Here is a 24,970-nt window from a genome sequence, read left to right on the forward strand (position 1 = left end):
AAAAAATGTGTCTGTGGTACTTTTTCATTTTGAGGTTGTCTATGGCAGAACATTCATCTCTGAAATATACAGACATTATGTCAACCATGTAGACAACTGTAATATTTCAAGTCAAAGTCAGAGCCCTAAAAATATTGTCCTTATAATCAAATCTTTTCCTCATCATTTTATTGGTTCAATGTTGCATTTTAGCTTTCAGTAAGCTAAGCTTTTTATCATTCCCCTAATTACTATTGAAATTCTAAGAAATTTTATTGCAGAGGTATAAATATTGTCAGCTGTACTATGAAGACATAACTTTACCCTGGATTGGAGAGATTTTAATAACAGAGATCAACGACTTCAATACTATGACCAAACTGTAACCAAGGGTTATTTGTCTCAGTTTCAAGATGTTCTAAATGAGGCCAGAGTTAGATCCTACATGATTAAATAAGAAAACATCTCAAAATGTGTGTTTCTGGGATCTTCAAAAAATGGCTGGGAAGTCTATCCCAGCAAGCAACAGGTTCAAGATGGTACACCCAAGTTTGGACTGACACTGACACACACTGACACACACATTCACCATGGCCAAATTCCTGAGGCCAATCAACCTACCAGTGTATCTTGGGTCTGTGGGAGGAAACTCTTAGCAAAAACCCACATGAACAACAGAAGAATATACAAATTCCACACAAATAGCACCCCAGGAATTGAACCCAGGGCCCCAGTACTGGGAGGCAACAATTGTAACCACCGTGCCACTGTGCCTCCAAGGTTTTGACTTTTTAAAATGTATTCGGTAATTTATTGCCACTTTTGACTTGAGTTTTCACTACTTAAAACATTTAACGTGAGTTATATCCATTATCTGGGTGCAGTGTAGTAAGTAGGTCTCTGAACTCATAACTGCTGTTCCTTGAGTGAGACTCTTTGCTCCAGTCCCTCACAGCTACTGTATATAAATGCAGACTAGAATTGCCAGGGGACCACTCACTCTGATGGGCTGGTGACCCATCCAAAGGGGAATCATGTGCTCTCTTGTTGGCGTAATGCCACAGAAACCTGAATAAACTCTGGCTGAATGAGATGTTGTGTGGCTTGGATATGGAAATTACTCAGTACTAATAATGTGACATTCCTATGATTATTATGATTCTGGAATGTGGTTTGATTTTTTTGGGGGGGAAATAAAGATAACATTACATACCTTGAAGGCGGCATCTCATCTTACAAACAGAATTTATTTTGTCTGTCTGTTAAAAATCAGATACATAAAATAAAAAGTCTGCCATTTAATTTTCCAAGACAAAGGTCCTATGGATAGTTGCTTCAAATGTTGTGCCTCCAGCTGGCAGTGACATTTCCTTTTTCATTTTGAAAACAGGCAGTTATTTTAATCCCTTTTCCAGTGTCATCTGAATTCATAAAAAACATCTTAGCCATTTCAATAAATTATTTTTATATCTCAAGGTCTATTGTAATTTAATAGGTCATTTAAACCCCAGTATGAGCTTTCTGTTTGAAAACTTTTACATTTCAACAGAAAGCCTGACTCTAGGATATCTGCCAGAAAATAATGAAAGCTACAAGGAGATTTAGGGCTTTATAGTACACTTTAAAGGTACAGTGATGCATTACTGTGGCTGTTTTACTTTTGTACCTAACCTTTTTAGATGCCTGGAAAAATCAAAACAATTGCTCTCATTTTGCATTTTCTGAATGTGAAGTGACTTGCCCCCTTATACTCACCTGCATTCAGCAGTGCTTTCACATTGCTAACACACATTTTTATCCTGACCTTAAACATATAATTTAAAAGCAAAACGTGTGCAACAGCTCGTACATCTACCCATCCATTATCAGAAAGGTAATTATCTGAGTGAGCGTCACAAGCCAGTTACTATTCCAGGAGCAAAGGGAGCAGAGCCGAACTGAGCTGGGTGGGAGCTCTATTCATCTCAGGGCCATGAAAAAGGAACGTTTCATAATTGTCAGAGCTACTGGAGCAGCAGAGAGCATGCAAACTCCCAAAGCAGAGGCGTTCAAAGTAAGATTCAAACCCAGACTCAGCTGTAGTGAAGCACAAGTCCTAACCACCACATCACTATATCACCTAGAAAATGTTCAGTTTAAATGCATGTATCAGTCATTTCACTGTTAGTTCACTTATAGCTTTGATAATACTGATAATAGGAAATGAACAATGGGAAATAGAATTAAAAAAAGGGTGGGAAGAGACAACATAAGCTTCTACAAGACAAAAACTGGGTTCTGTGAAATACATACTAAAGGTGCATGGGCCTGCAGTTTATTGTCTTTAAAACTGTATATGGCCTGATATGAAAATTGTGAAAAATCATTAGATATACTCCCAATTAAAAAAACATGACTGATTAAAATGTTGTATTGCAGTGAAAGACTATGCCAAATAGCTTGGAGAGCTGCTTCAAGTTTGTTGTGCTAACTTAAAGAGGGGCAACAGTGCCACCTCCTGTCCTGAAAGAGATTAAGAATATAAATCAATTAGGTCCATTAAGTACAGTATAAGCATTTGACTTCCGTGAAATATCCAGCAAGTAAAAATACTTGTGCAGACATATATCTATTTTGAGCATGCAAAGGGATATTAACAGTTACAACACTATATATTATATTTAAAAGGTTCACACACCTTTCAATATAAATATATAAATATATGTCAATTCCTCAATTTATTAAATATAAATATCCCTCATACATGGCAATCCTCTCATAAGCAGTCATTCACACTTGCTGTCACTTTTGAACATTACAACTTTGACAATTTGTCTCTATGAGCTGAAAGCACTAAGGATTTTTTTTCTGTTTTGTTTTCTTAGCTGCCAGTTCCCAGCCTATCTATCCTGTATGTTACTTTGGCATGCTATGAATGTTACTGTGTGCTACAGTACATTACTTAATCTTCTCAAATCAATGCCTACTCGTTTATATTTTTGTTTCTCTTAAAGACATTACTCTTGTATTCAATTATGACAAATACTACTGTGCTATGTGCAATGATATTACAATTACAATATAAAAATTTAGTTTTTTTTAAAAACAAGATAAACCTAAACTCACTCTGTCATAACTTTCTTTCATGTTCTTATTTACATAGGGGTATGAATAAAGGGTACAGTATATGATATTGGCTATAATGTACAGTACATACCGTATGTGATGAAATTAATGGGTTTTAAAGTTCTTTGGACTTAGAAATGTTTAAATATTTCAAAGTGACCAGTTATGAGAGACTTAAATCAGGAGTTTGGATAAAAACATCAGCCAACTAAATAAAATCAATAAACGTCAATACTGTACAGCTTCCTGGGAATGGTGTTTTCCACAATGAAGATAACTGTGAGAGCTAAAATCAAAAATATTTTTAAAACAAGCATTTTTAGATATCCAATATGAATTTAGAAAAGGAAAGTCTTATTTCACTAACTCACTTGAATCCAAGACAAGCAAAAAGGCCAGCTGATGACTAAATCGTACGACGTATTTACTAGTCTGATATGGCTGTATTAAAGTTCCTCATAAAAGTTAATTCACAAAATAAAGGCTATAGAAATTCTTAGCAACATGCATGAATAGTCTGATTAATTCAATTTAAAGGTTATACAAATACAGGAGTAGTGGGAAACACTTTCTACATTCCTCTATCACAATAATGTACATAAGGAATAAAAAAGTAAACAGAATGCTTAGGTATATATTGTGAAAATTAAATCAAGGGGGGAATATTATGTTCAGTTTACCAAAATAAAGAAATTGTAAGACTTTCTATTATTAACAAGTATAATTATGTAATAATCATAACTAATACATTTTTTTCATTTTTCACTTAACATGTCTTTCCAATAACATTTCTTACTAAAAGCCAACTCTACTTGCTAGATTTTATTCTTATTTTTGTCCTTTTTAATTCTTCACTTTGGAATCTTCTTATTAAGTATTTCCAAATATTTTGTCTCTTGTGTGGTCTAAACACATTGTCAATGTGTATATGTGTATATGTGGCTATATCATATTATGTGATGAAAAGCACATATGCCCAGTTCATCACGGCTGTCAGATTTTGACTAGTGGCCTTGATTCACATCATCTGGGGTATACAAACCCACCGGTGCCTCATGCTATGGGTAAAAAGAAGAAAGAAGGAAAAAGACAACAACCAGAGGGCACTATCTGGAGACCTCAGAGGAGTCTCCATGGGCACCTCTTCTGCACTACAGGGAAAAAGATTAACATCCCCTCCTTTAGGCAATCAGATGCTAATTGTTATTATTTTAACATTTTCTGTGTAGTACTAATTTTGAACAGTCTGTAGCAATTAAAAGAAACTTTTACTCATACTGGCTTGGGCCTCTGTCCTCTTTCAAACCTAGAGAAGAGAAACTGATCTTGCATCTTAAAAAAACGATTCAAGTAAACTAAAGTGTTCAGTGTAAGATACGGAGCGTACATTGTGGCTAAAATCTAGTCTGAGGAGGACAACCACAATTTGTGGGAGTGTAACTGATATTGTCACTGTCTGGGAAAGAGTAAGTTTTGTAAAAAAAGAAAAGGAAGAAGAATGATTTGTTTTTTCAGTAAATTTTCAAAGACAGTTTGAAGGAACTACATTTCTTCAGTTTTGAAGAATGGAGATTGAGAAAAAATTCAATTCAAGAGCATAGAATTGTAAGCGGCATGGGCAGAGTCAACCCAGGGGAGTATTTCTCACTCAGCAGTGAAACAAGGACAAAGGGTCACAAATGGAAACTAAAAGGGTATCCGTGTAGGACAAAGAAAAAGGAAAAGCATATTTTTATCTTTTGTGATAAACATTTTAGGTATTCAATATGGGAATAATATTTGAAAATAGATCTTGAGAAATATCTCAATTTATTTTACATACGGTAAATGTATGTCAGCAAGCACGTACTACCCTTAATCTGTTGCTTACTGTTAAAAAGCAATGTTAAAATTAAAACATAGCGAAATAAGTAAAATAATATTAACTAAACATTTCAAATCTCGAAATGCTCAATTTTTAAACAATAATATTAGAGAACATTATAAACAAAGCACATCAACTAAATCCACAAAAAACAAATGGATGAAGCATCTTTTAATCGCTATAATGATCAGATGGTTTCCTCTGGAGGAAGAGAAAGGATAACAGGCTCTTCTTCAAATTCTTTGTCAGACGTTCCCTCATCGAGTTCTGAGTTTTGAAACGTTGTCTTTGAAACGTATTTCACATACTGTGCAGCTCTTTGGTTCTGTGTGAGTTAAAAAAAAATCAGACTTGCCTCATAGTTTAAGCCTCATTGTGTCCCTACAGTACATTTCATACAGAGCCAATGTGTCATGAAAGAAGAAGCACACACACAATGTCAACACAAAAACATTTTAGAACACATAATCCAGGTCCTTGTTTTGCTAAAATGTCACCTTCACACTCTTCTTTACTACTTTACCAATACATAAACACTAAAGTCTTAAGCTGTTAACCGCAATCTATGAAGCTCTGCCATAATACAGTAGCTGCCATTTTTCTAATATTTCAGAAATGTACACTTAAAATGTTTTGCACTAACCGTTACCTCGGCAAAATTGTTGATGTCATCCCATTGCCTGATCTCCCGAGTAGACTCACAGATGGTAACATTCATGATGCTTTTGTGGCTCTGCACTGCAGAGCGTTTCACAAACGGAATCATGGCAAGAATAAAGGTGGCAACCACATCCAGAACTCCAGCAACCACAAAACCAAGATTGTAGGTTCCTGTGAGATCATTCATCCAGCCTGCCAAACAAATCGGTTGGTATGTGTGGGACATGGAGGTAAAACACAAGACAGATCATATTAAAAAAATGAGTGACTAGAATGTATGACATAGCAACAAATACGTAAATGACATTAATTGACTTTACTCATTTAGCTCAATTAGCAGATCCCATTCCACATACACAGGTGCAGGGTATTATATGTCCAGGTAAGGAAAATGAACTATTCAGATCTCACAGCCTCTTTAAGTGTAGCTAAGATAACTAAAGGTTAATGCAAAGTCTTAATTCAAAATAAATTAAATCAGCTTTGGACCAAACAGTGCTTATTACAAGAAGATGTCACCAGGAGCTAGATTCACAGGGAGATAGTAGTTTTCATTTCAGGTTTCATTGGGTCAGACTGATAACATTTAGCAAGATGAGCAAAAGTTCCTAAAATGCATGAGAAAATAATGGTTTTCTCTGATAGTTCTGTTTGAACCCACCTGTTTTTCCTACAGTTCCTTCACAAGACTTAAACTCTGCTGCATTACCTGCATAATCTGCAGCAGTGAATGAAACACAAGCAACATAACCCCAAAAACAATATAAATGAATATAAGTTATAAATGAGAGGAGGCCATTTGGCCTATCTGACCAGTTTGGTAGATCCTATCCACAAGTTTCTTGAAACAAGCCAGTATACCAGACTAAATTACACTGATAGGTAGACAAACACCTAGTTGTACAAGATGTTTGTACTACAAACAAGTACAACTCTTTGTGTAAAGAAGTGTCTTTTTCAGTTTTAAATCCAAGTAGTTTCCAAGTAGCTTCCAGTTCAAGAAGTCTCCATTTGTGTCCTCTGTCTCATGCGTCACTTTTCATTCTGAAGAAGTCCACTGCCTTGACTTGGTCGATGCTTTTGAGGATTTTGAATGAAGTATCATATCCCCTTGCAATCTTCTCTGTTCCAAATCTATTAATGTACAGTTCTTTCAGTGTGTCAGCGTCATTCTCTCTCGCCCCCAGATAGAGATGTATTTCATGTGGTTGGTCTTCAGTGGACTAATTTCAGAATAATATCTTACTTTATGACAGATTTTGTATCTAACCAACCTATTATTTCAGAAGCAGGGACAGAAAGTACTGTACATTGCAATTCTCAGGTCTAGCTGAATTGTTCAGAAAGGGACAGGTTCAACGTGTGATATTAGTGAGCTTTTTGTTTGGTTTCATCACCCTGTCCTAGTTATCTTATTAATTCTAAATCAGGCCTTTGTAGTGCTTTACACATAACATGCCTTGATTTAAATTATATGCTTTTAACTATGTACAGTCTTTTTCATAAGTAGTTTATTTTAGCTCAATGTTTCCCACTTTGTATTTATAGTTTATGTTGTTGCTACCTGCCTGAAAAACCCTGCTGTTATCCACATTAAATATTACTCGGTAGGTATTTGCTTGAGCTTTATATAAATCATTTTGAATTTTTTTTGCTGTAGGAAGCTGCAGTCACACTCATTCCACACACGACATTTATATTATTTAACACCAGAAAACTAAGACGAGTTACCACACCTTTAGTGTATGATTCCTAGTATACCTTGTGTGAGGGTAGGTTGTCTAGTGTAATACAATACATTATACACAGTATTGTGTTGTGTACACAATATTGTGTGTGAGGGGACGACAAGGTGGAAACTTTAGACAAGATGGAAACACTTGCCTGAGCTACATTCCTCAGGAAGCTGTGGGCAATATCCTGCCTCCCTCAGTCACATGATCAGTTGGGAGAATGCAATTGGCCAGGTGGCGACCTAATAAAACAGGAAGAGAGGCTTCCAGGTCCTTCAACATCTGCCATCTGAGACAGAGGGCAGATCCCCTGTTCTGCAATTTCACCAGAGGGAGAGGCAACCAACCAATCACACAACTGTGGAGTAAGGAGCATGGAAATTGTGAGTTCTGAAACTTTTCTGGGTCTTGGCGAGAGACTTGTTTTGGGGCCGGTTGGTAAACAGCTTAGCTACAGTCTAGCTGTCTGTGTAGTAGGTCAAAGGGGATCTCAAGCTTTTATTATCATGTCCATTTTAGTTATTTTTGTATGCAGTGCCAACCATAATGGGTTTCAAGTTCTTTTTGCTGCACTGGTTTTTGTAACTGTGTCACAAAAGGCGGCGTTTGTGAATGTTTCCTTTTGAACAGCCTGTTAAAAAGATCTCTGATATGGCACACCATGCCTGGATGTGTCACACTTGCCTCTGATTAGGTAGATCAATCTAACCAATTTTACCTTCTTATCTATGCAATGTGGAGAAGTATTGACAAAAATTGACCACGAATGTTAGGGTATATAGGTAAAAGTGCAGTATTCAAATCAAGAGATGTTAGAAACATACCATTCAAGATGTCATTCAGACTGTTGTGCATTTTGATCACCAGGTTATGAAAATGATTATGTCTCTAGAATCAGTTCGCAGAACAATAACTGATACATTATTAAGCTTAAAGGAATGTCCTACTCGGACAACTGAGTAGTCTTAGTCTTGAACCAAGAAGACAACAATGGGTAGTGAATCAAAACGAACAATTAAACCAGAGAAACCAATGGAACCAGAGGGCACAAGTGGGAACTATGGAAAAGTACTTTCAGAACTTAGACCAGGAGGCATGTTCTTATGCAAGCGTTGTGGAAGTGTGAAACTGTCTAAGCAGGCACCCTGGCTTCTTTAAAGATGAGAGCCTAGGATCAATTCATTTCTAGGAAGAAAGCTAAAAGGGCATATCCGCTGATATGATGGAAGAAGCATGACTATGAGGTTTGTTTCTGATCCCAAAGACATTCACTTTAAAGAAGTGTCTGCTGTTTTCAGTCCTTAATTAATATGAAAATTTCCACATACCTCTTGGAACACTGTTTTATTCATGAGCTCCACACGTTAGCTCCCTGGATTAATTTACCAATACCTTGCAGGATTGTGAATACATGAATCACGTCTCCATGCAATCTCTTTTCCAGGCTTAAAGAGCTCACTTCCCTCTGAGTACAACATTAATTTCAGGAATTAATCTGATTACTGTCCTTCATACTTTTCCAGAGCAGCTGTAACCTTGTTGTAATATAATGTTAATTTACCCGATTGACGGTTCGAACCAATTGAACCAAATTTACGTTAATAGCCATTTATGTAACAGACCATTTTACTGGAGTAATCTGAGTGCAATATGTTTGCTCAAGGGCACAACAGCAGCGCCCTGCCCAAGACTGGAGACTACCACAATTACACAATTACACAAATACACAGTTACACATACAGAGCCATAATAATTACTTCCCAGTTTACAAACACAATTAAATCTGTTTCAACCTTGCTGTTTCAGACGGTCTAGAGGAAATCTGCATAGAAATTATAAAGAAAGTTAATTCACTTTTCTAATATATTGAAAGGAACAGTGTCCTGTTCCGATGTGAAAATGAGCTCTGCTGACACAATCAAGGCTTTTGAAGTCAAGAGCCAAGATGCAGACAACCTCCCCAACGTGTAAACCAGCTTCACGAGAAAACTCAAACTCAAACAACTGAAATGCAAAGTGCTCTCGCACTAACCAGCAAACGGTGGGCCAAAGGAGCTGATGGAATTCACGGTCAGCATGAAGCCCCAAGCTACTGGCATCCGTTCTGCCCCCATCAGATCGAAGGTGAGGACAGGAAGCAGGATGTAGTTTCCTGCATCTGCAAATCCCAGTAACAATCCGAAGGCAATGAGGGAACCGTAAGAGTAAAACAAGGGAAAGAACAAGTACAAGAGCCCTGGAAAAAAAAGCCAAAGGCCACAGATTATGTGAAAAGGTCCTCCTCATGTATCATGTTCTCATGTCCTAATGTTGACTGATATTCATACTCCCTTTTAAAGTAAAATGGAAGTTAAATACATAACAAAATTATTTGTTTTTTTTTGATGATCTACCAGTACAAATCATGCTTATTTGCACAATGCTTATTTTGTTTTTCCTTTAACATTGATTACAGTTAAAGAGGTCGGATATGTGTTATGTGACTATGGCTTCAGGTGGCATGGTGGCACAGTGGTTAGCATTCCGGACGCGTTGAGACTCTGGGATCAAACTCCACACAATTTGGGAGGCTATCTATGTGGAGTTTGTATGTTCTTCCCATATTCACAGGGGTTTCTTCCTGGTTCTCCAGTTTCCTCTCACAGTCGAAAGACATACTTGTGGGTTAACTGGCTTCCGGAAACATGGACTTATGGACTGGTGTGAGTGTGTGTGTCTGTGTCTGTGTGATTGGGATCCCATGCAGAGTACTGTATATGCTGCCTTGGGCCTGTTGTTTGCCTTGAGGTTTTATTCGCAGAAAAGTGTGATTTGGTACAAATACAATCTTTTTAAAAATACTTTCATGTAATTCTCTTTCACTGATTGATGTTTATTTGTGTTTGTATCACTGTCACCTTTCATGTAAAGTTTCAAAATCATAAAATAATACATATATTAGCCTTCAAATGAAATTAGGAGAATTCACTACAGTGCACTATTCAACTATGAATGTTACATTCATTAATAAAGTGCTAAGTCTAGGTTCCTATCAATGGCTAGTATGATCTATTTGTGTTACTGTGTCAAAGCTTTGCGTGAATCCAGATAAAGGTGAAACACACCTAGTTACTCCGAGGGAATTAAAAAAATATATATAACTGAATGTAAGCACGGGTTTTAATGACGAGCCCCACTATAACAGCGAATGAATGGTTATTATGCTAGAGACAGGGCATACATCTATACAACTGAGACACAGCAGCATAGTAAGGCTAGTAGATCTTATACCATACTGGCTTCTTCTCTAACTTCACTGGAACAGGAGATGACATGAAAGAGACTTTAAACACTACAACGACATACTATGCATGTGAAGTAAAAATAGTGTCATCAAATGAAACAGAACACACAAATAACATTACTAACTACCAGCTATATTAATATTAATTCAAAGTTGTTGGGTGACAAACACAGAAGGTCAACAACCCAAACACACAACTTTAGTTTTTGTGACCAAGTACAGAAAACCTTTGAGTTTATATATATTACTCGATATTATAAATATATCTACATATATTACTCTAATATAAATATGTTCAAGATGTAGAGTTTTCACTTACCAACTAAAAACACAGATCCCTGGTTGATGTATAGGCGATTAATTCTTTCAGAGTCACAGATCTTCCCAAAAACGATTCTGCTTATCATGCTGCTTAGCCCCAGAACCAGCATGATATTACCAGCCTTGGAAGCTGAGATGGACAACTGAGTCGCATGCTTTAGCTGGGAAACAAGCCGTACAATTATCTCAACACTACTTACAGCATTATGAGATATACAAAATATCAAGTCATGTATTTCAAAACAGGAATGACAGAAAGGCACTACCAGCTTGCTTCTGTAAGCTGTGATAGTGCCCACCAGGTAAACTTCCCATGGGACAAACATTTCCAAGTCCATTCCCTAAGTATAGTAATAGGGGACACACTGTTCTGTAGGAGGGGCCAACGTTAAGACGAGATGATAACTTATTCATGAAAGATCCCTGGGCACAGTTTGTAAGAGTAGGGGTGATAACCCCAGGGTCAGGGCTACATTTCACTGAGTATAACAATCTTGCCTCTCTCAAGTTCCCTCTTAATTCAGTTGTTAAAACAGTTTCATACTGTACTTCTCAGCCTGACATGTTGTGCAGCTGGGACATAATGGCTGCTATGGGTCACCCCTGATAAGTAACTCCTATAAGTAAAGCACTTTGGAGAGCTTTGGGGTGTAAATTAATTTGAAAATGCAATTAAGAATAATAGCATTCACTGCAGTGATTACTGAACATCATAACCTCTTCAGGGGATTAACAACAAAGGAAACAGGGAATATTGCATCCAATGTTCACATGCCATAACAAAGAAACAAAACAAAATGTGACAGGTGCACATAAATCTACTGTACATTAAATGAGGAGAAACAGCAGCATCTTTCAGAGAAAACAATTCTGAGTCAATAAAAGTAATATAATAGCAATGTAAGTTTTTCAGGTGTGTATTTGCACACTTCAGGACCGTAAGAATTTAACGAACAGTAGAATTGGTTTTCATGAAATTGAACTATGGAGGTATTTTTTAGATTTTATTTTAATACTGTTGTGTAGTTATCAGTTAGATAGATAAGACGTTATTGATCCCGAAGGGAAATTGATGAAAGGGAAAGGGATCCCGAAGGGAAATTGAATTGATGTTAATGTGATATGGTGTGAGAGTGTGAGTGCATGTAGTAAATTAGTTGAACACATTGGTAACTAACCTAGGGAAGGTTCATATGCTCAGTAACATTGGCTATTTTAGTTCCTTTAACAGTCTGGAATAAAATCTATTTAATCCAGAAGGTACTGTCATTGCTCATCCTCATTACAATTTTACAATAAGTTGCCTTTATAGAATGTCCTTCCATGTTTAGTAAGCATTTGATTTCCAGAAAGTTACACAAACATTTCCAGAACCGATCGTATTACATAGGTTTTGCTTATTTTCAAAAACAAACATTTTACAGGTCTTAAATTTAATTATTATCATACACTTCTAATTTTGTAAAAACATTTCAGAAAAAAAACATAACACAATTACACACCACCTACCAGATGCACGAAGGGTATGAAGAACCCAAACTTTGCAAAGCCGTTTGCTAATACCCATATCACAAATACCCTGTCCTTCCACAGTCCAAGATCAACAACATACTTCCTCAGAGGGGAGGTTTTTAGGTTATCAGCTACACTCCGGGAGTGACCTTTAAAGTTTGAAAAAGTTTGAAACATTTGCATGAGGCTTGTCAGCACAAAATAAATATATGGATATTTCTCTATGAACTTTAACATAGACTCCAAAAATCAGATTTAACCTACTGTATACATTTGAGTTGCAAGCTTAATTCTTTTTTATTATGCAAGTGTCACATACATACCTTCAGAGGATTGCATATATCTTCCGCAGTGTGTATTGCAAGAATAAAGGATCACATTAAATAAAAAGGGAATATACTGTAAAACTATAAGGTTTGCTTGTTCAGGTTAACAATTCCAGAATTAAAATGCAATTTTCAAAATGCTCACATGATGGCAGGATTTTCCAAGATACAGCTCATGTTATCTAGCAGCCAAACAAGCTACATTAGACTGACCAAAAAGCTTCCTCGTATAAGGTTTGTTCTTCATGGTTTGCTGCACTTCAAGGATTTACATGCTGTTCTGCAAATACTTAAAATGTTGTATGAGCGTAAAAGAAAACATCCTCAAGAACACCCTGGTGGTCAATGAAGGAAGACTATGCATAAAACATTGATTTATATGTTCAAACGTCGTTCTCAGATTTCAAAGAGTAATCAAACATGCATTTAAAACACCATTATTAATAAAAAAACAACTAATTCATAATATAATCAAGGGGCAGAAATTCAGACGGCAACTTTTGTAACCACGGTCTCAGTTCTGTAGCAGATTCAACTTAGTCAAGGTCTGACATGTAAAGTCTCTCAAAAAAATATCAGTTCATCCAATTTTGGATGTCTGACAAATTCTGAGTACTAAGACAGATCCAAATACTGTAGCTGGAATTTTTCAGGAGGAATTACCTCTAGATGCCATTAGAATATCTCTGATGTGTATTAAACTCACATCTCTGATCTGGATTAATTCTACTGATGGTAATACAAAAAATGCTAAACTCTAGAATAGAACTTTAAATTATTTCAAGTACCTGTATCAGCTTGGCAATACAGGTTGCACTCAGTAGAAATATACAGTGTAGTAACCATAGTATTTTAGATAGCATCAGAACCATGTTCACACAGACTTATTATACAGTAGCAATTCCAGGATTCCAATAAAACATTAGAGAAGCCATAAAAACCCTTTACATAAGCTAATTATTTATTAAATGCATAGTGTTCTGCGTTATCTGTGTTAATTTTCATTTACATAAATTGAAATTCGAAATCACTGCCTATTTGCTAGACTCTAATCTAGCTAAGCTTATTCATTACCCTTTGGATAGGGATGTTATTTAAGTCATTATTAAACAAAATTATTTTAAAACATCACAGTTATGATTATAATGTTCTATCAACTATCTCATTGATGGAATATCTTATTAAACAATTATCAAAAACAAATGCACCATCATATGTGGATTAATATCAATGTGTTCACCATCATAAACTGTATTAATTGGTAAACAGCAGGACTGTAATGCAAGTTAAACAGGGATTCTTGAGGGGATCATCTGTAAACTATACTTGAGATACTGATCAGGTAAAACACTAAGAGGCTGCGATGTTAAGAGAAACACAATTTGCCATGTTTCGGAATTAACAGAGTTTTAGTATCTCTAACTGAGAATTGGACAAATGTCAGTTTAAAGGGAAATCATGCACCAACAATACATCCTTCATCCTTCATTATAAGTGAATTTTCATGAAGATTTATGAGGCAGCTCTGGTTTCCTCCCACAGTCCAAACAAAACCATATGAGTAGGTTAAATCAGGCATGAGTGTGTGTGAGTGTCTGTGTCTGTGTCTGCCCTGCAATGAATTGGCATCCTGTCCAGGGTGTACCCCACCTTGCACCCATTCCTTGCCAAGACAGGCTCCACCCCCCAGCTAACCTAAATAAATGGATGGATTTATAATGCTCTCCATAATTTTGACTGCCAGTGTGACGGATCGTTGTTTCAGTTTTAAGCTTTTCCTTGCACTTTTCAGTGCTAGCTTAGTAAAATGTCATGCAAATGTGATCCATATTTTGTACCTCTTGGATTCAGCGGTATATATGCAAATCCTGCGATTATACAGAGCACCATTACAGCAGCGAACACACGGAGGCTCTCTCTCCAGCCCAGAGCAGCAATAAGGAACTGGTGAAGACGGGTCTGGATCAAAGCACCTGCTGCTCCTCCAGACATCACTATTCCTGTGGCAAAGGAGCGCTTGGTGGTGAAGTACTGGCTTACCATGATCATACCTTTAGGACACAAAACCAAATTGTTATCACGTTTTTAACATTAGTTTAATCCTGCAAACATGTAATGCTATGTTTTCTTTGGAATGGTGTTTTAATGATACTGTATATGGAAACCATTTAGGCATGGATGTAATTACTGTGGCTAAATGTGATGGAAATGCATTCAGCTAGTTTGGTTATTTTTTTAAACTGAACTGTGAACGTCTTGAATAATGGAGGAAATTAAATAAATGTATCATTATATAGTTCTTTGTTGAGAGTCTAAAATATCAAAGTGAAACTGATTGGCTCGTTAGATATGTAAATACGTTTTGAGCATGAAAAAGGAAAATGGAGATTAACATAATTTCTTAAATTACAGACAGCGGTATTTGCTTATCTCTTCTTCGAAAGTTAGCTATCTTAAATGATCAGTTACGCCTGTGTTAAATTCTCACAGATTTAGTGGGCTTACTATCATTTCACACAAAAAGATGTACAGTATATGATAAAAGATGCAAATGGTAACACGAACTGACAATGAAACAAAAAAGAAAAGTTTTTTTTGGTTTCATTAGTAAAACATTAGTACTAAAACATTAGTATGCTCTGCACTAGTCAAGGCCCTGCCAATGTAAGAATGTAAAAAAAGTTGAAAAAAGGTATAGGGACAGTGACGTTAAATTTGTCATTTTTTCTGTGTATTAATGAAATTTGGATTTCAGATCAAAATATTGAGCCAAAAGTTTAGAATTTCAGCTGTTTCAAGGTATTATTTTTCATACATATTAAGCCTGGTTAGTACAATATCATTAATTGTATTCAATTCTCCCATTTCAGTTGAGCACAACTATTGGGATAAATAACTGACAGGGGTTTCTAATTGCTTGGGTGTTCCATGTTGCGTTAATTGTCAAAACATAAAAGAGCTATGAATGTATAGCCTTGGTTCCAGTCTTTGGGGTTTATGTTTTGGGTCTGCTTCTTGGGTTAGAAGCATGATGCCACAAGGGGCAGAATCCTCAAGGGGCGTTACTTTCCCCAAGGCCTCTCTGTGGTTTTAGAAGCTTTCCCCTATTCAAGATGGCTGACTGGACATGCAGCTTCCAAGAGGCTGGATGCTGGCAATCACTGGACAAGGGATTAATTATGCTCACTGCTCCAGCACACATAAATATAGCACATCAAACTAGGAAGAAGGGGTGAAACATATGTATAGGAGAAGAAGCCAGAATAATAATGACAGAATCATCACATCAGCCTCAACTCTCACACAGGCTGAGTTACCACTAAGCCAGCCTTACTAACACACTGATAGGGCACAGGCTGCTGACTTTCCCTTTAAGCCTCAGGGCTGAAGATTTCTGCCACTCAACTATCAAGTATGCCTTTGGGCTGAAGACAAACACCTCCTCTACCACCTTGAGTGCCTTGGACAAAATATCACCCATTTCTCTTACTGTGTTGGATATCGAGCTGGTATTGTACAGTACAGTATATGGTCCCTTTTAATAAACATACATTTGACTTCAAACCTGTGTGTGGGGTGTATATTTGACAGGGTCCCCCTGTGCCCCCTACTGTTAGCCAACCTACACAAGGCACTTCACAGAAGTTGCAAACCAAGATGGAGATTAAAGAGCTGTCTGATGGGAAAGCAATAGAGAACAAAGGAATTTCCAAGTAGAATCACTACAGACACTCAGAATTGACACAATGCAATGCCTTGAAAAATGAAGAAACTGCTGTAGTAGTAAGCAAAGGCAAAGATCAGGTTGTATTAGGATGAGGATGGCAGATAATGACAGAAAAATACTTTAAACTGTGAAGAAAAACCCTAAAGTAACAGCCAAAGAGATTTCAGACCATATCCATGGGTTAAAGTAACTGTATTAATTGTACAAAGGAGGTTTTTATTGGGGAATTAAAGTATAAGGGCCTCACGGCAAAATACAAACCTCTCATCAGCACTAAAAACAGAAACGCCAGATTATAATTTGCAAAGAAGTACATACAAAATTGAGCCACAACAGTGTTGAAACAAAGTTTGATTGACACAAGAGACGAAGCTAGACCTTTATGAAAGGAGCTGAAAGGCAAAAGTGCAGGGAAAAAGGAATTTGATCCTGCTTATGATCCACCAGTTCAAATGTAAAGTGCGGTGGAGGTAGCGTCATAGCTCAAGCATGCATGACTGCCTCCTGAACTGGCTCACTGGTTAATAGCAACAATGTAACTGATGATGGCAGCAGGAGAATGAATTCTGAGGTGTACAGAAATATCTATATGTATAATTCCACAAAACTGCCTCCAAATTCATTAGGTTGCAATTCACCCTGCAGCAAGACAACAACCCAAAACACACTGCACAACTAAGGAGTTCAACAGGAAGCAGTGGAAATATTTATAACAGTGTCCTAATTAGAATCCCACAGTATTTAACATGCATTTTACTTGTGAAGAAGCATCAAAAAGACAGAAATCCCCACAGACAATCAACAACTGAATGTGGCTGCAGTTAAGGCTTGGTGATAGCAACATACAGTAAGGGGAGTCTGGTGATGTCGATGGGTCCCAAAATTGAAGAAGTCATTACATGTAAGGGATATGTGACCAAATACTAAATTCACACTGATTTAAATTACTTAAATTTGATTCTAACCTGAAATTGGAGAGTGGGAGAGATAGCATTTTTGTACCTTTGCCTCATATTTGTCTTTTGATCAGAAATAGAAACGTCAATAAGCGCACATAGAAATGACAAACTTCATTTTCCTATCGCAATCATTTTTTTTTCATTGCATATATAATAGGGTCTCGCCATCCTCAGGGGTTCAGAGTGCAGAAAACTGTTGTGAATTGCCAAATTTGCATATAACCAAGTCCACTCCTACACCGTTGCATAATGCACTCCAGTACATAGTATACAGTATATAATTAAAATACATAAGTAACCCTCATTTACATGATACTTAAAGTACTAAAGCATTGGCTTCAGGTTAATCAAAATAATAGTGATAAACAAAACAAAATAAAAATAATCACATAATTATACCAATCGGCTAAAACAAATGACATGAATCCTTCCTCCGTGTCCAGCGGATGCTTGCATTTTCTCTCTCTACCCTACCTTTCCAGCTATTTCCCTGCTCCACGATCAGAACAATCCACTATAAGAAAAAGGGCAATAAAACTCTCAGTGAGCCTATGAGCCTGTCCTTCCCCACGCTGCCGCCACAGAACTAGGAGCAATCATTACCATGCTGAGATGTGGATGATGGGGTGTGGGTAAGATCCTAGTCTGTGCGATTAACATCCTTCAGCTCGGTCTTATCCTACTGTGCTCTTCTTCCATCCAAGACCCCATCGGCCAGATCGAATCACGATTAAGCAAATTCACCAATGTTAAATTTGCAGATGTCAAGACCCTACTGTATATGGTCCCTATAACACTGTATTGTTCCTATACCATCTGCTAGGTACAAACCTACAAGAACCTCACATACCTGGTGTGAATGCAAAACTTGAACCCAAACCAGTGAGGAATCCATGTGTAAAGAAAAGAACTCCTAAGCTGGGAGTGAACGATGAGCACACAATGGAAATTATTATGATAATTGATCCAATTATTGATACTTCTCTGGCTCCATATTTCACAGTCAATTTTCCAGAAAGTGGTCCAAACATCATTATAAGTCCATAACTGATAGATCCTACCCAGGCTGAAGAAAACACACAAACAATTACTGTACTATTCTAACTACATAACAATATACTGTATAGAATTTCCTGACAATGTCTGTAAGACTAATGCACACATACCGATGTGAAATAGAAACTGGGCAGTGTGTAATTTACGTGCTACAACAAAAAATTCAAGATATATGCTTCATACTTCTGTTTGATCATCAACTCTAATTATATGAAATCACCATTTTTCAATTTTAAAGTGAAATATTTAGACTTTAATGTTTTCCCCATGCATGATGTCTTTTTGACAAAAACAATCAGTTCTAACAGGCAAGTCTACCTTTGATAGGTGTTTGTACGAGTAATAATAAGCAAGGTAGGAATTCAGGTGGGTAGCTGCGTCAGCATGCGTAGGCTGCAAAGGAACAAGTAATAGGTTTATTCCATGCTGAAAAAAAGAAGAAAGAGAACACAACGTTTCAGCCGTGGAGCCTTCTTCAGTCACGTGAAGAAGGCTCCACAGCCGAAACGTTGTGTTCTCTTTCTTCTTTTTTTCAGTATGGAATAAACCTATTACTTGTTCCAAGGTAGGAATGTCTGCTCACTTGCATACATGAAAGATTAGGTCATGTCCAGTAAACTACCCTTTCTTTTCCAATCTGCGAAAATGCACAACATTATTAATATCATGTTGGAATGGGGTTACCTATTGTAGAATCTGCTTCCTCATATGTTTCCAGAAGACTGATGAGGTAGACTCCAAAGGAATTGTGAAATCCAAGAACCAGCACATTGAAGATAAAAGCTGACAGCACCACTACCCAGCCCCACCCCCCATCTGGCGGCTCCTTCACTGGGGCCGGTCTCCGAACCTGCCCTGGTACTGGCTCATCCGAGTGAATCCTCCTGAAGGGAATCCTCGAGAAGAAATGCATCTCACTTTACTTCTGAGGCAAAAGAAAAAAAGAAATGACCAGACCTTGAACGGGTAAATGAATCTTAAAGGTCCAGATCGAAAGGTAATGCATAATGCAATTCTTTGCCCTGGAAAACATGAGCATAAAATATTAGAATATCCCAGGTGTACATTTGGTATGTTTGCTGGAAATAAAACGAAAACGGTTTTATCTCATATCATGCTATTCATTATCGTTTTATCAACGGTGCCACGTTTGACCTGTTCTGCTTTTATCTGACTGACAGCAGCCTTTTGTTTCCCTTGGATCTCATAAATCCCCCATGGCCCCAGTCTATCACTGTGTGCCACAGGGTTCAGTCTTGGGCCCTTCGCTTTTTATTATTCACATGCTTCCTCTCAGTCAGATTATGCGCAAACACGATCTGTGGTTTACTCAGATTTACATTAAAAAGTCTTCCCCTCTGATCTCCCTTCTCTGTCAGTTATCTCTCATTTGTGTGACATCAAGCACTGCTTGACATCAAATAGCCCGAAGCTAAATGGCGACAAGACAGAAATATGGGTGGGCACCTGGAAAAGCGGGAGAGTTTCACAGTAATGGTGGATGGCTTCTCCATGCAGGAATCAGCTGTAGTCAGGAAAGTGGGAGTCACATTTGATCCCATACTGTCTTTTGAGCTCATAAAACATTTGATTGAACCCTCTTTTTTTCACCTCCGCAATATTGGCAATTCAACGTCTGATGCTGAGTAACCTATTCATGCATTCATAACATCAAGCCTCGTTTCGGCAACTCTTTACTCTGTGGGCTCCCCAACACTCTTCTCTGTAAAATGCAATATGTCCAAAATTCTGCAGCTACCTTGTGACACCAGACCTTGGCAGTACAGTATATCATTCCTACACTTAAGTTTCTACATCAGTTGCCTATAAAGTCACGATTTCAATACAAAATCTTATTACTGACTTTAAGGCCTTAAATAATCTGGCTCCATCTCTAAAGTCCATGGTTACACTACCTTCCGTAGGTTCTGTTCAGATGAGGCTGGCCCTTTGTCAACGTACCCCCTACTTAATCCCGTATTTTTGGCGAAAGCGTTTTTTATGTTGCTGCTCCATTGTTATGGAATGCTCTTCTTCTGTCTCTTCAAGAGGCAAATTCTTTGACTCTCTTCAGATCTATCACCTTTTTACCATGGTCTATGAATGATTGCTCTCCATTATATCCTGTATGTTCTAATTTTATTTTTTTCATTTACTTTTATTATACAGTATTTAAAAAAAAAATCTATTTCTTGAACTTGAACTTTATTGCCATATGTAACCGGTACATGTACTGTACAATGGAATTCTTACTTACAGAAAGTCCCTCGATTGTTAAAAAGTGTAAAAACACAAAGTGCAGACAGTGCATCAGGACAATATACAAACAGTAGACAATGTACAAGTAAAAAGTTTGAATGTAAACAATGCATGCATGTAAACAATGACTTCAGATGTGCAATAAATTAGAAAAAAAAGAAAGAAACTGTCTGGACCTGACGTGGCACAAGCCCCACAAGATGAAATGTTCTTGAGTTGCTGCCTTTGATGGAATTTTAAAAGTGTTTTTGAGCTAAAGACGTTTTACAAAGATACCATTGATAACAGTGCATAATAAAATCTAGCATGGTTGAACATAAGCCTTTAGAGAAGGTGGTGTGATTTTTACCAGGCTTGCCATTCAACAGATTGAATCAACACATCACTATCCTCAATCAAATCTCTCCCTAATTAATGTAATTTAATTGAAACGCAACAGTCAAAGTCACTTCATTGCATCAGGGTTAGTTAGATCATTCAGTAGACAGCCAGCAGCCATATCACCCTGCAACTCACAACTGGCAACCCACTGAAGCTAAGCAGGTGTGAGCCTGGTCAGTACCTGGATAGGAAAAACTAAGGTTGCTGCTGGAAGAGGTGTTAGTGGGGCCAGCAGGGGGCGCTCACCCTGCGGCTCATGTGGGTCCTAATGCCCCCAGTGTAGTGACGGGGACACTATACTGTAAACAGGTGCCGTCCTTCGGATGCGATGTAAAACCGAGGTCCTGACTCTCTGTGGTCATTAAAAATCCCAGGGCGTTTCTCGAAAAGAGTAGGGGTGTAACCCCGGCGTCCTGGCCAAATTTCCAATTGGCCCTTACCAATCATGGCCTCCTAATAATCCCCATCTATGAACTGGCTTCATTACTCTGCTCTCCTCCCCACTGATAACTGATGTGTGGTGAGTGTACTAGTGCACTATGGCTGCTGTCGCATCATCCAGGTGGATGCTGCACATTGGTGGTGGTGGAAGGGAGTCCCCATTACCTGTAAAGTGCTTTGAGTGGAGTGTCCAGAAAAGCGCTATATAAGTGTAAGCAATTATTATTAATTACTGTAGTGTAACTGTACTGTATCCGTTATTTTGGGACAAATCTCCTGGAATGACAGATCTAGCACATTTACATTGATAAATTCTCTCATAAATGCGATACTCATAAACCAATTTTTTGGTAGTTACCCCATGTCTCCCGTAGACTCTATACATGAGTGCAAACATATTTACTAAGGTTAAATTCCACAAAACTATACTCATTCTATAAACTGTTAAATTTAAAAAACAGGATTATTAAAATATATTTTTTATTGAGTATGCCAGTTTTTTATCGTTTTAATCATCTTCATCTTGGGGAATTTAAATTTACAACAAATCTGTGCCCAGAGATATTTTACTTTATTTGTTCTGTCTACGTGTTTCTTTCTTTTAGTCTTAAATGTTTTATAATAATACACCTTTTACAGTGTACCTATTAGTTTTCTCGTATGGAAAAATTGTATTGCCCTGCATCACGATCTACATGAGTAAAATAAAAATCGATAAAGTTTAAAAACCTGCAAACATGACGGACCTTGATTGGCCTTTGAGGAATATCGAGTTGCTCCAGATGCCTACTCCATAGGTACAGATCAAACACGGCACACAATCCTCGATCTAAGGAGAAAATAAAATCTGAATAACAGCGACTCCTAACGTAGCCAATAAATCGTCCATCGGAATCGGAAAGTAACAAAACTGTAAATCACAAACTTCACTTTCTTCTGACCAACCAAAGAAACTAAACTATTTTAAAATTAAAATATTTTTAATTGATATCACAACTAAACATACGTTGATCGACAGTAATGAATGATTTATGTTTTAATGAACTCGTTCATAGACAGATTATGATTTCTGATTTGAACCTAACGGAAAGTTTCGTTCGCTTTTCAAGTACAAACTAAATATCAAGTCAAACAAAGCACGTACGTCCAATTACCTTTATAAATATCCAAAACGTTTTAAAAGTCAATACAGATTGAACTCGCTTACCTTTTTCAACGAACTTTATTTAAAAACAAGCAGGGACTAATTGATCAACAGCAGCTTCGTCTCCTGTTCAAAGCTTCAAATTGCAACTACGTCCGTGAACCGCAGTATCTGATTTACTTATTAATTTAATTAGCTTATTCATAATTATTATTATTGTTGTTGTTGTTGTTGTTCAGTCTGAATCTGATATTTTTGTTATTGTCGCTATTTCGAGTATTTGATTAAGTAGACTGTGCAACAAACAGCATTGTACTAATTTTGGATGATTCCGTGGTAAATCTGCAGTTCTGTACTTAATCCAACTTCGATGCAATTGATCCAAAGATTTCAATAATTTACGTATAAGTAATGCATAAATTATCGAATGAAATGAACAAAAACAGATTGCACAAATCGTCGTTTGTGACCAATAGCTTTTATGTTTTCACCTTTATAGTTTTTTTATTACAAACACATAATATTTCAATTTTTACAAGCATTAAAAATACGGGTTTGTATAAAGGGTCAGTCATTCATAGTCATATTGTTAGCCTACATGGCATTTGTATTGGAGAACCATTCTTACAGGGTTGATAAACTCTTTGCACACAATAATGCCTGTAGACGACACATAAAGTCAGTAGCTTATTTTAGATTTGTAGGCTCCAGGACATAGAATGAAGACACCTTCTTCAAATTTGCATATTACTGAGAGCTAATTAGTGTCTGAAATCGTGTCTAAATCTAGAAAGAAGGAGAAAACTAGACTAAAAATCAATTTGCAATACAATTCTGCAGTCCTAGGGTAGACAGTGCTCCAAAGCTGAGAAGGAACCCCAACTCCAGACTGCTTCCAGCAGCCCTTACCTGCCTCTTGAGCTGCTCCAGCACAGCTGTGCCTTTGGAACCACAAAAACCGTGCATAATAAGGCAGTAGCGATGTTTATATATTTTAATTGATGCTGCTTGCTTTTCTAATACCAGCATATGTTAGATTAAGAAAAATCCAGAAGATGGTTTAAAATGTATTTTATTTTCCGTGTTTATTTCCTGGTTTCAAATGTATTTTATTTTCTCTTCAAACATACAGTAAATTGGAAAATGGCAGAATGACAACAGAGTTACCCTGTAGCCTGATCTTCTTTGACCGCAGAAGATAAGCCAGTTTGGTCCTCATCAGAACTGTGGCCACTAAAAAGAAACAGGTTGCTGCTGTAACTTACAATACAGTGTACACTAAGTAGTGTTGGTGGATCAGGAGGTGAGACATGAAACCAAGGAAATGACTACTTAATCATCAAATATTCAAAGACACTGTATATACATCTAGTGGTGCATTAACAGTGTCCTTGCAAAATTTTAGGGCACAGGTTCAAGGCACCCAGTTCCAGTGGCAGCAAAGCAACCCCCAAAACATCACTGAACCTCCTCCATGTTTCACTGTAAGTGTTCTTTTCTTTGAAGACTTCATTTTGTTTAAAAGAGTGCCTTGAATGTGTGCACGGCATCATGAAATCAGGAGAATACCAAGGCATTTCGGAGTGCAGTGTCATACCCAGTGTCAGAAAGCTGGATCTCGTCGAAGGTCATGGGTCTTCCAGCACGACAATGACCCCAAACAAGCTTCAAAAAAGATCCAGGAATGGTTCAAGACAAATCACTGGACGGTTCTAAAGTTTCTAGCAATGAGTCAAGATCTTAATCCCATTGAAAACCTGTGGAGAGATCTGAAAACAGCAACTGGGAGAAGGCACCCCACAAATCTGGGAGAACTGGAGCAGTTTGCACAAGAAGAGTGGGCCAAACTGCCAGTACAGAGGTGCAGGAAGCTCATTGATGGCAATAGGAAGCGCTTGATTGCACTTATTTTGACCAAAGGCTGTGCTACCAAATATTCAGTCTGGATTGTCAATAATTTTGTCAATGCCATTTCTTTTAATTTTCTGATGTAAAAGGATATATTAAGTTCTGAATCAAAAACAAAGGTTTTGTAATATTAACAGTGAAATAAAGAATTGTGGAGACCAAGTACTTTGGTCAGTTTGAACTTATTTTTAGAGAAAATTGTGAGTTATTTGCAAAAAGGGTGCCAATATTTGCGGCCATGACTGTAGGCCTTCTTGGACACCATGTGTGTAAATTGGTAAATAGTGTAACTTGTGTGTTGTATGTTTATGT

General features: G+C 37.3%; 1 protein-coding gene and 1 long non-coding RNA gene across 12 annotated transcripts; one reads left to right on the forward strand and one right to left on the reverse strand.

Annotated features, from left to right (window-relative positions):
- Positions 1–5,104: 5,104 nt before the first annotated feature.
- Positions 5,105–22,920, reverse strand: LOC148675302 (monocarboxylate transporter 10-like). Of its 11 annotated transcripts, none has more exons than XM_088626491.1 (10): positions 22,814–22,920; positions 22,353–22,435; positions 19,210–19,447; positions 18,320–18,535; positions 14,622–14,834; positions 12,455–12,606; positions 10,944–11,106; positions 9,374–9,577; positions 5,598–5,800; positions 5,105–5,273 (listed from the first exon to the last, which is right to left on the reverse strand). In XM_088626491.1, exons 3-10 carry the CDS (start codon positions 19,436–19,438, stop codon positions 5,136–5,138), a joined length of 1,518 nt encoding a protein of 505 aa, XP_088482617.1. In that variant the 5' UTR covers positions 19,439–19,447; positions 22,353–22,435; positions 22,814–22,920; the 3' UTR covers positions 5,105–5,135. The 11 variants fall into 11 exon arrangements, with proteins under 11 accessions (XP_088482617.1, XP_088482614.1, XP_088482616.1 ...); XM_088626488.1 differs by having other exon boundaries at positions 19,210–19,450; XM_088626490.1 differs by lacking the exon at positions 22,814–22,920 and adding an exon at positions 22,761–22,809.
- On the forward strand, positions 22,800–24,820 carry LOC148675303 (uncharacterized). The gene is made up of 2 exons (XR_015935487.1): positions 22,800–22,903; positions 23,883–24,820. It is a non-coding gene; the product is annotated as an uncharacterized LOC148675303 (long non-coding RNA).
- Positions 24,821–24,970: the final 150 nt, after the last annotated feature.

Source organism: Lepisosteus platostomus, chromosome 3 (assembly GCF_059453375.1).
Source record: "Lepisosteus platostomus isolate fLepPlt1 chromosome 3, fLepPlt1.hap1, whole genome shotgun sequence".
Classification (NCBI taxonomy): Eukaryota; Metazoa; Chordata; class Actinopteri; order Semionotiformes; family Lepisosteidae; genus Lepisosteus; species Lepisosteus platostomus.

What these genes read in the sequence shown, in the direction of transcription:
- LOC148675302 (XM_088626491.1), bottom strand. Translation starts at nt 19,438, where the DNA reads ATGCATTTCTTCTCGAGGATTCCCTTCAGGAGGATTCACTCGGATGAG. An exon ending in TATACCGCTGAATCCAAGAG is followed by an intron (nt 12,607 to 14,621) that starts GTACAAAATATG and finishes CAAACTTTAAAG; the next exon opens with GTCACTCCCGGAGTGTAGCT. An exon ending in ACATCAACAATTTTGCCGAG is followed by an intron (nt 5,274 to 5,597) that starts GTAACGGTTAGT and finishes TAACTCACACAG; the next exon opens with AACCAAAGAGCTGCACAGTA.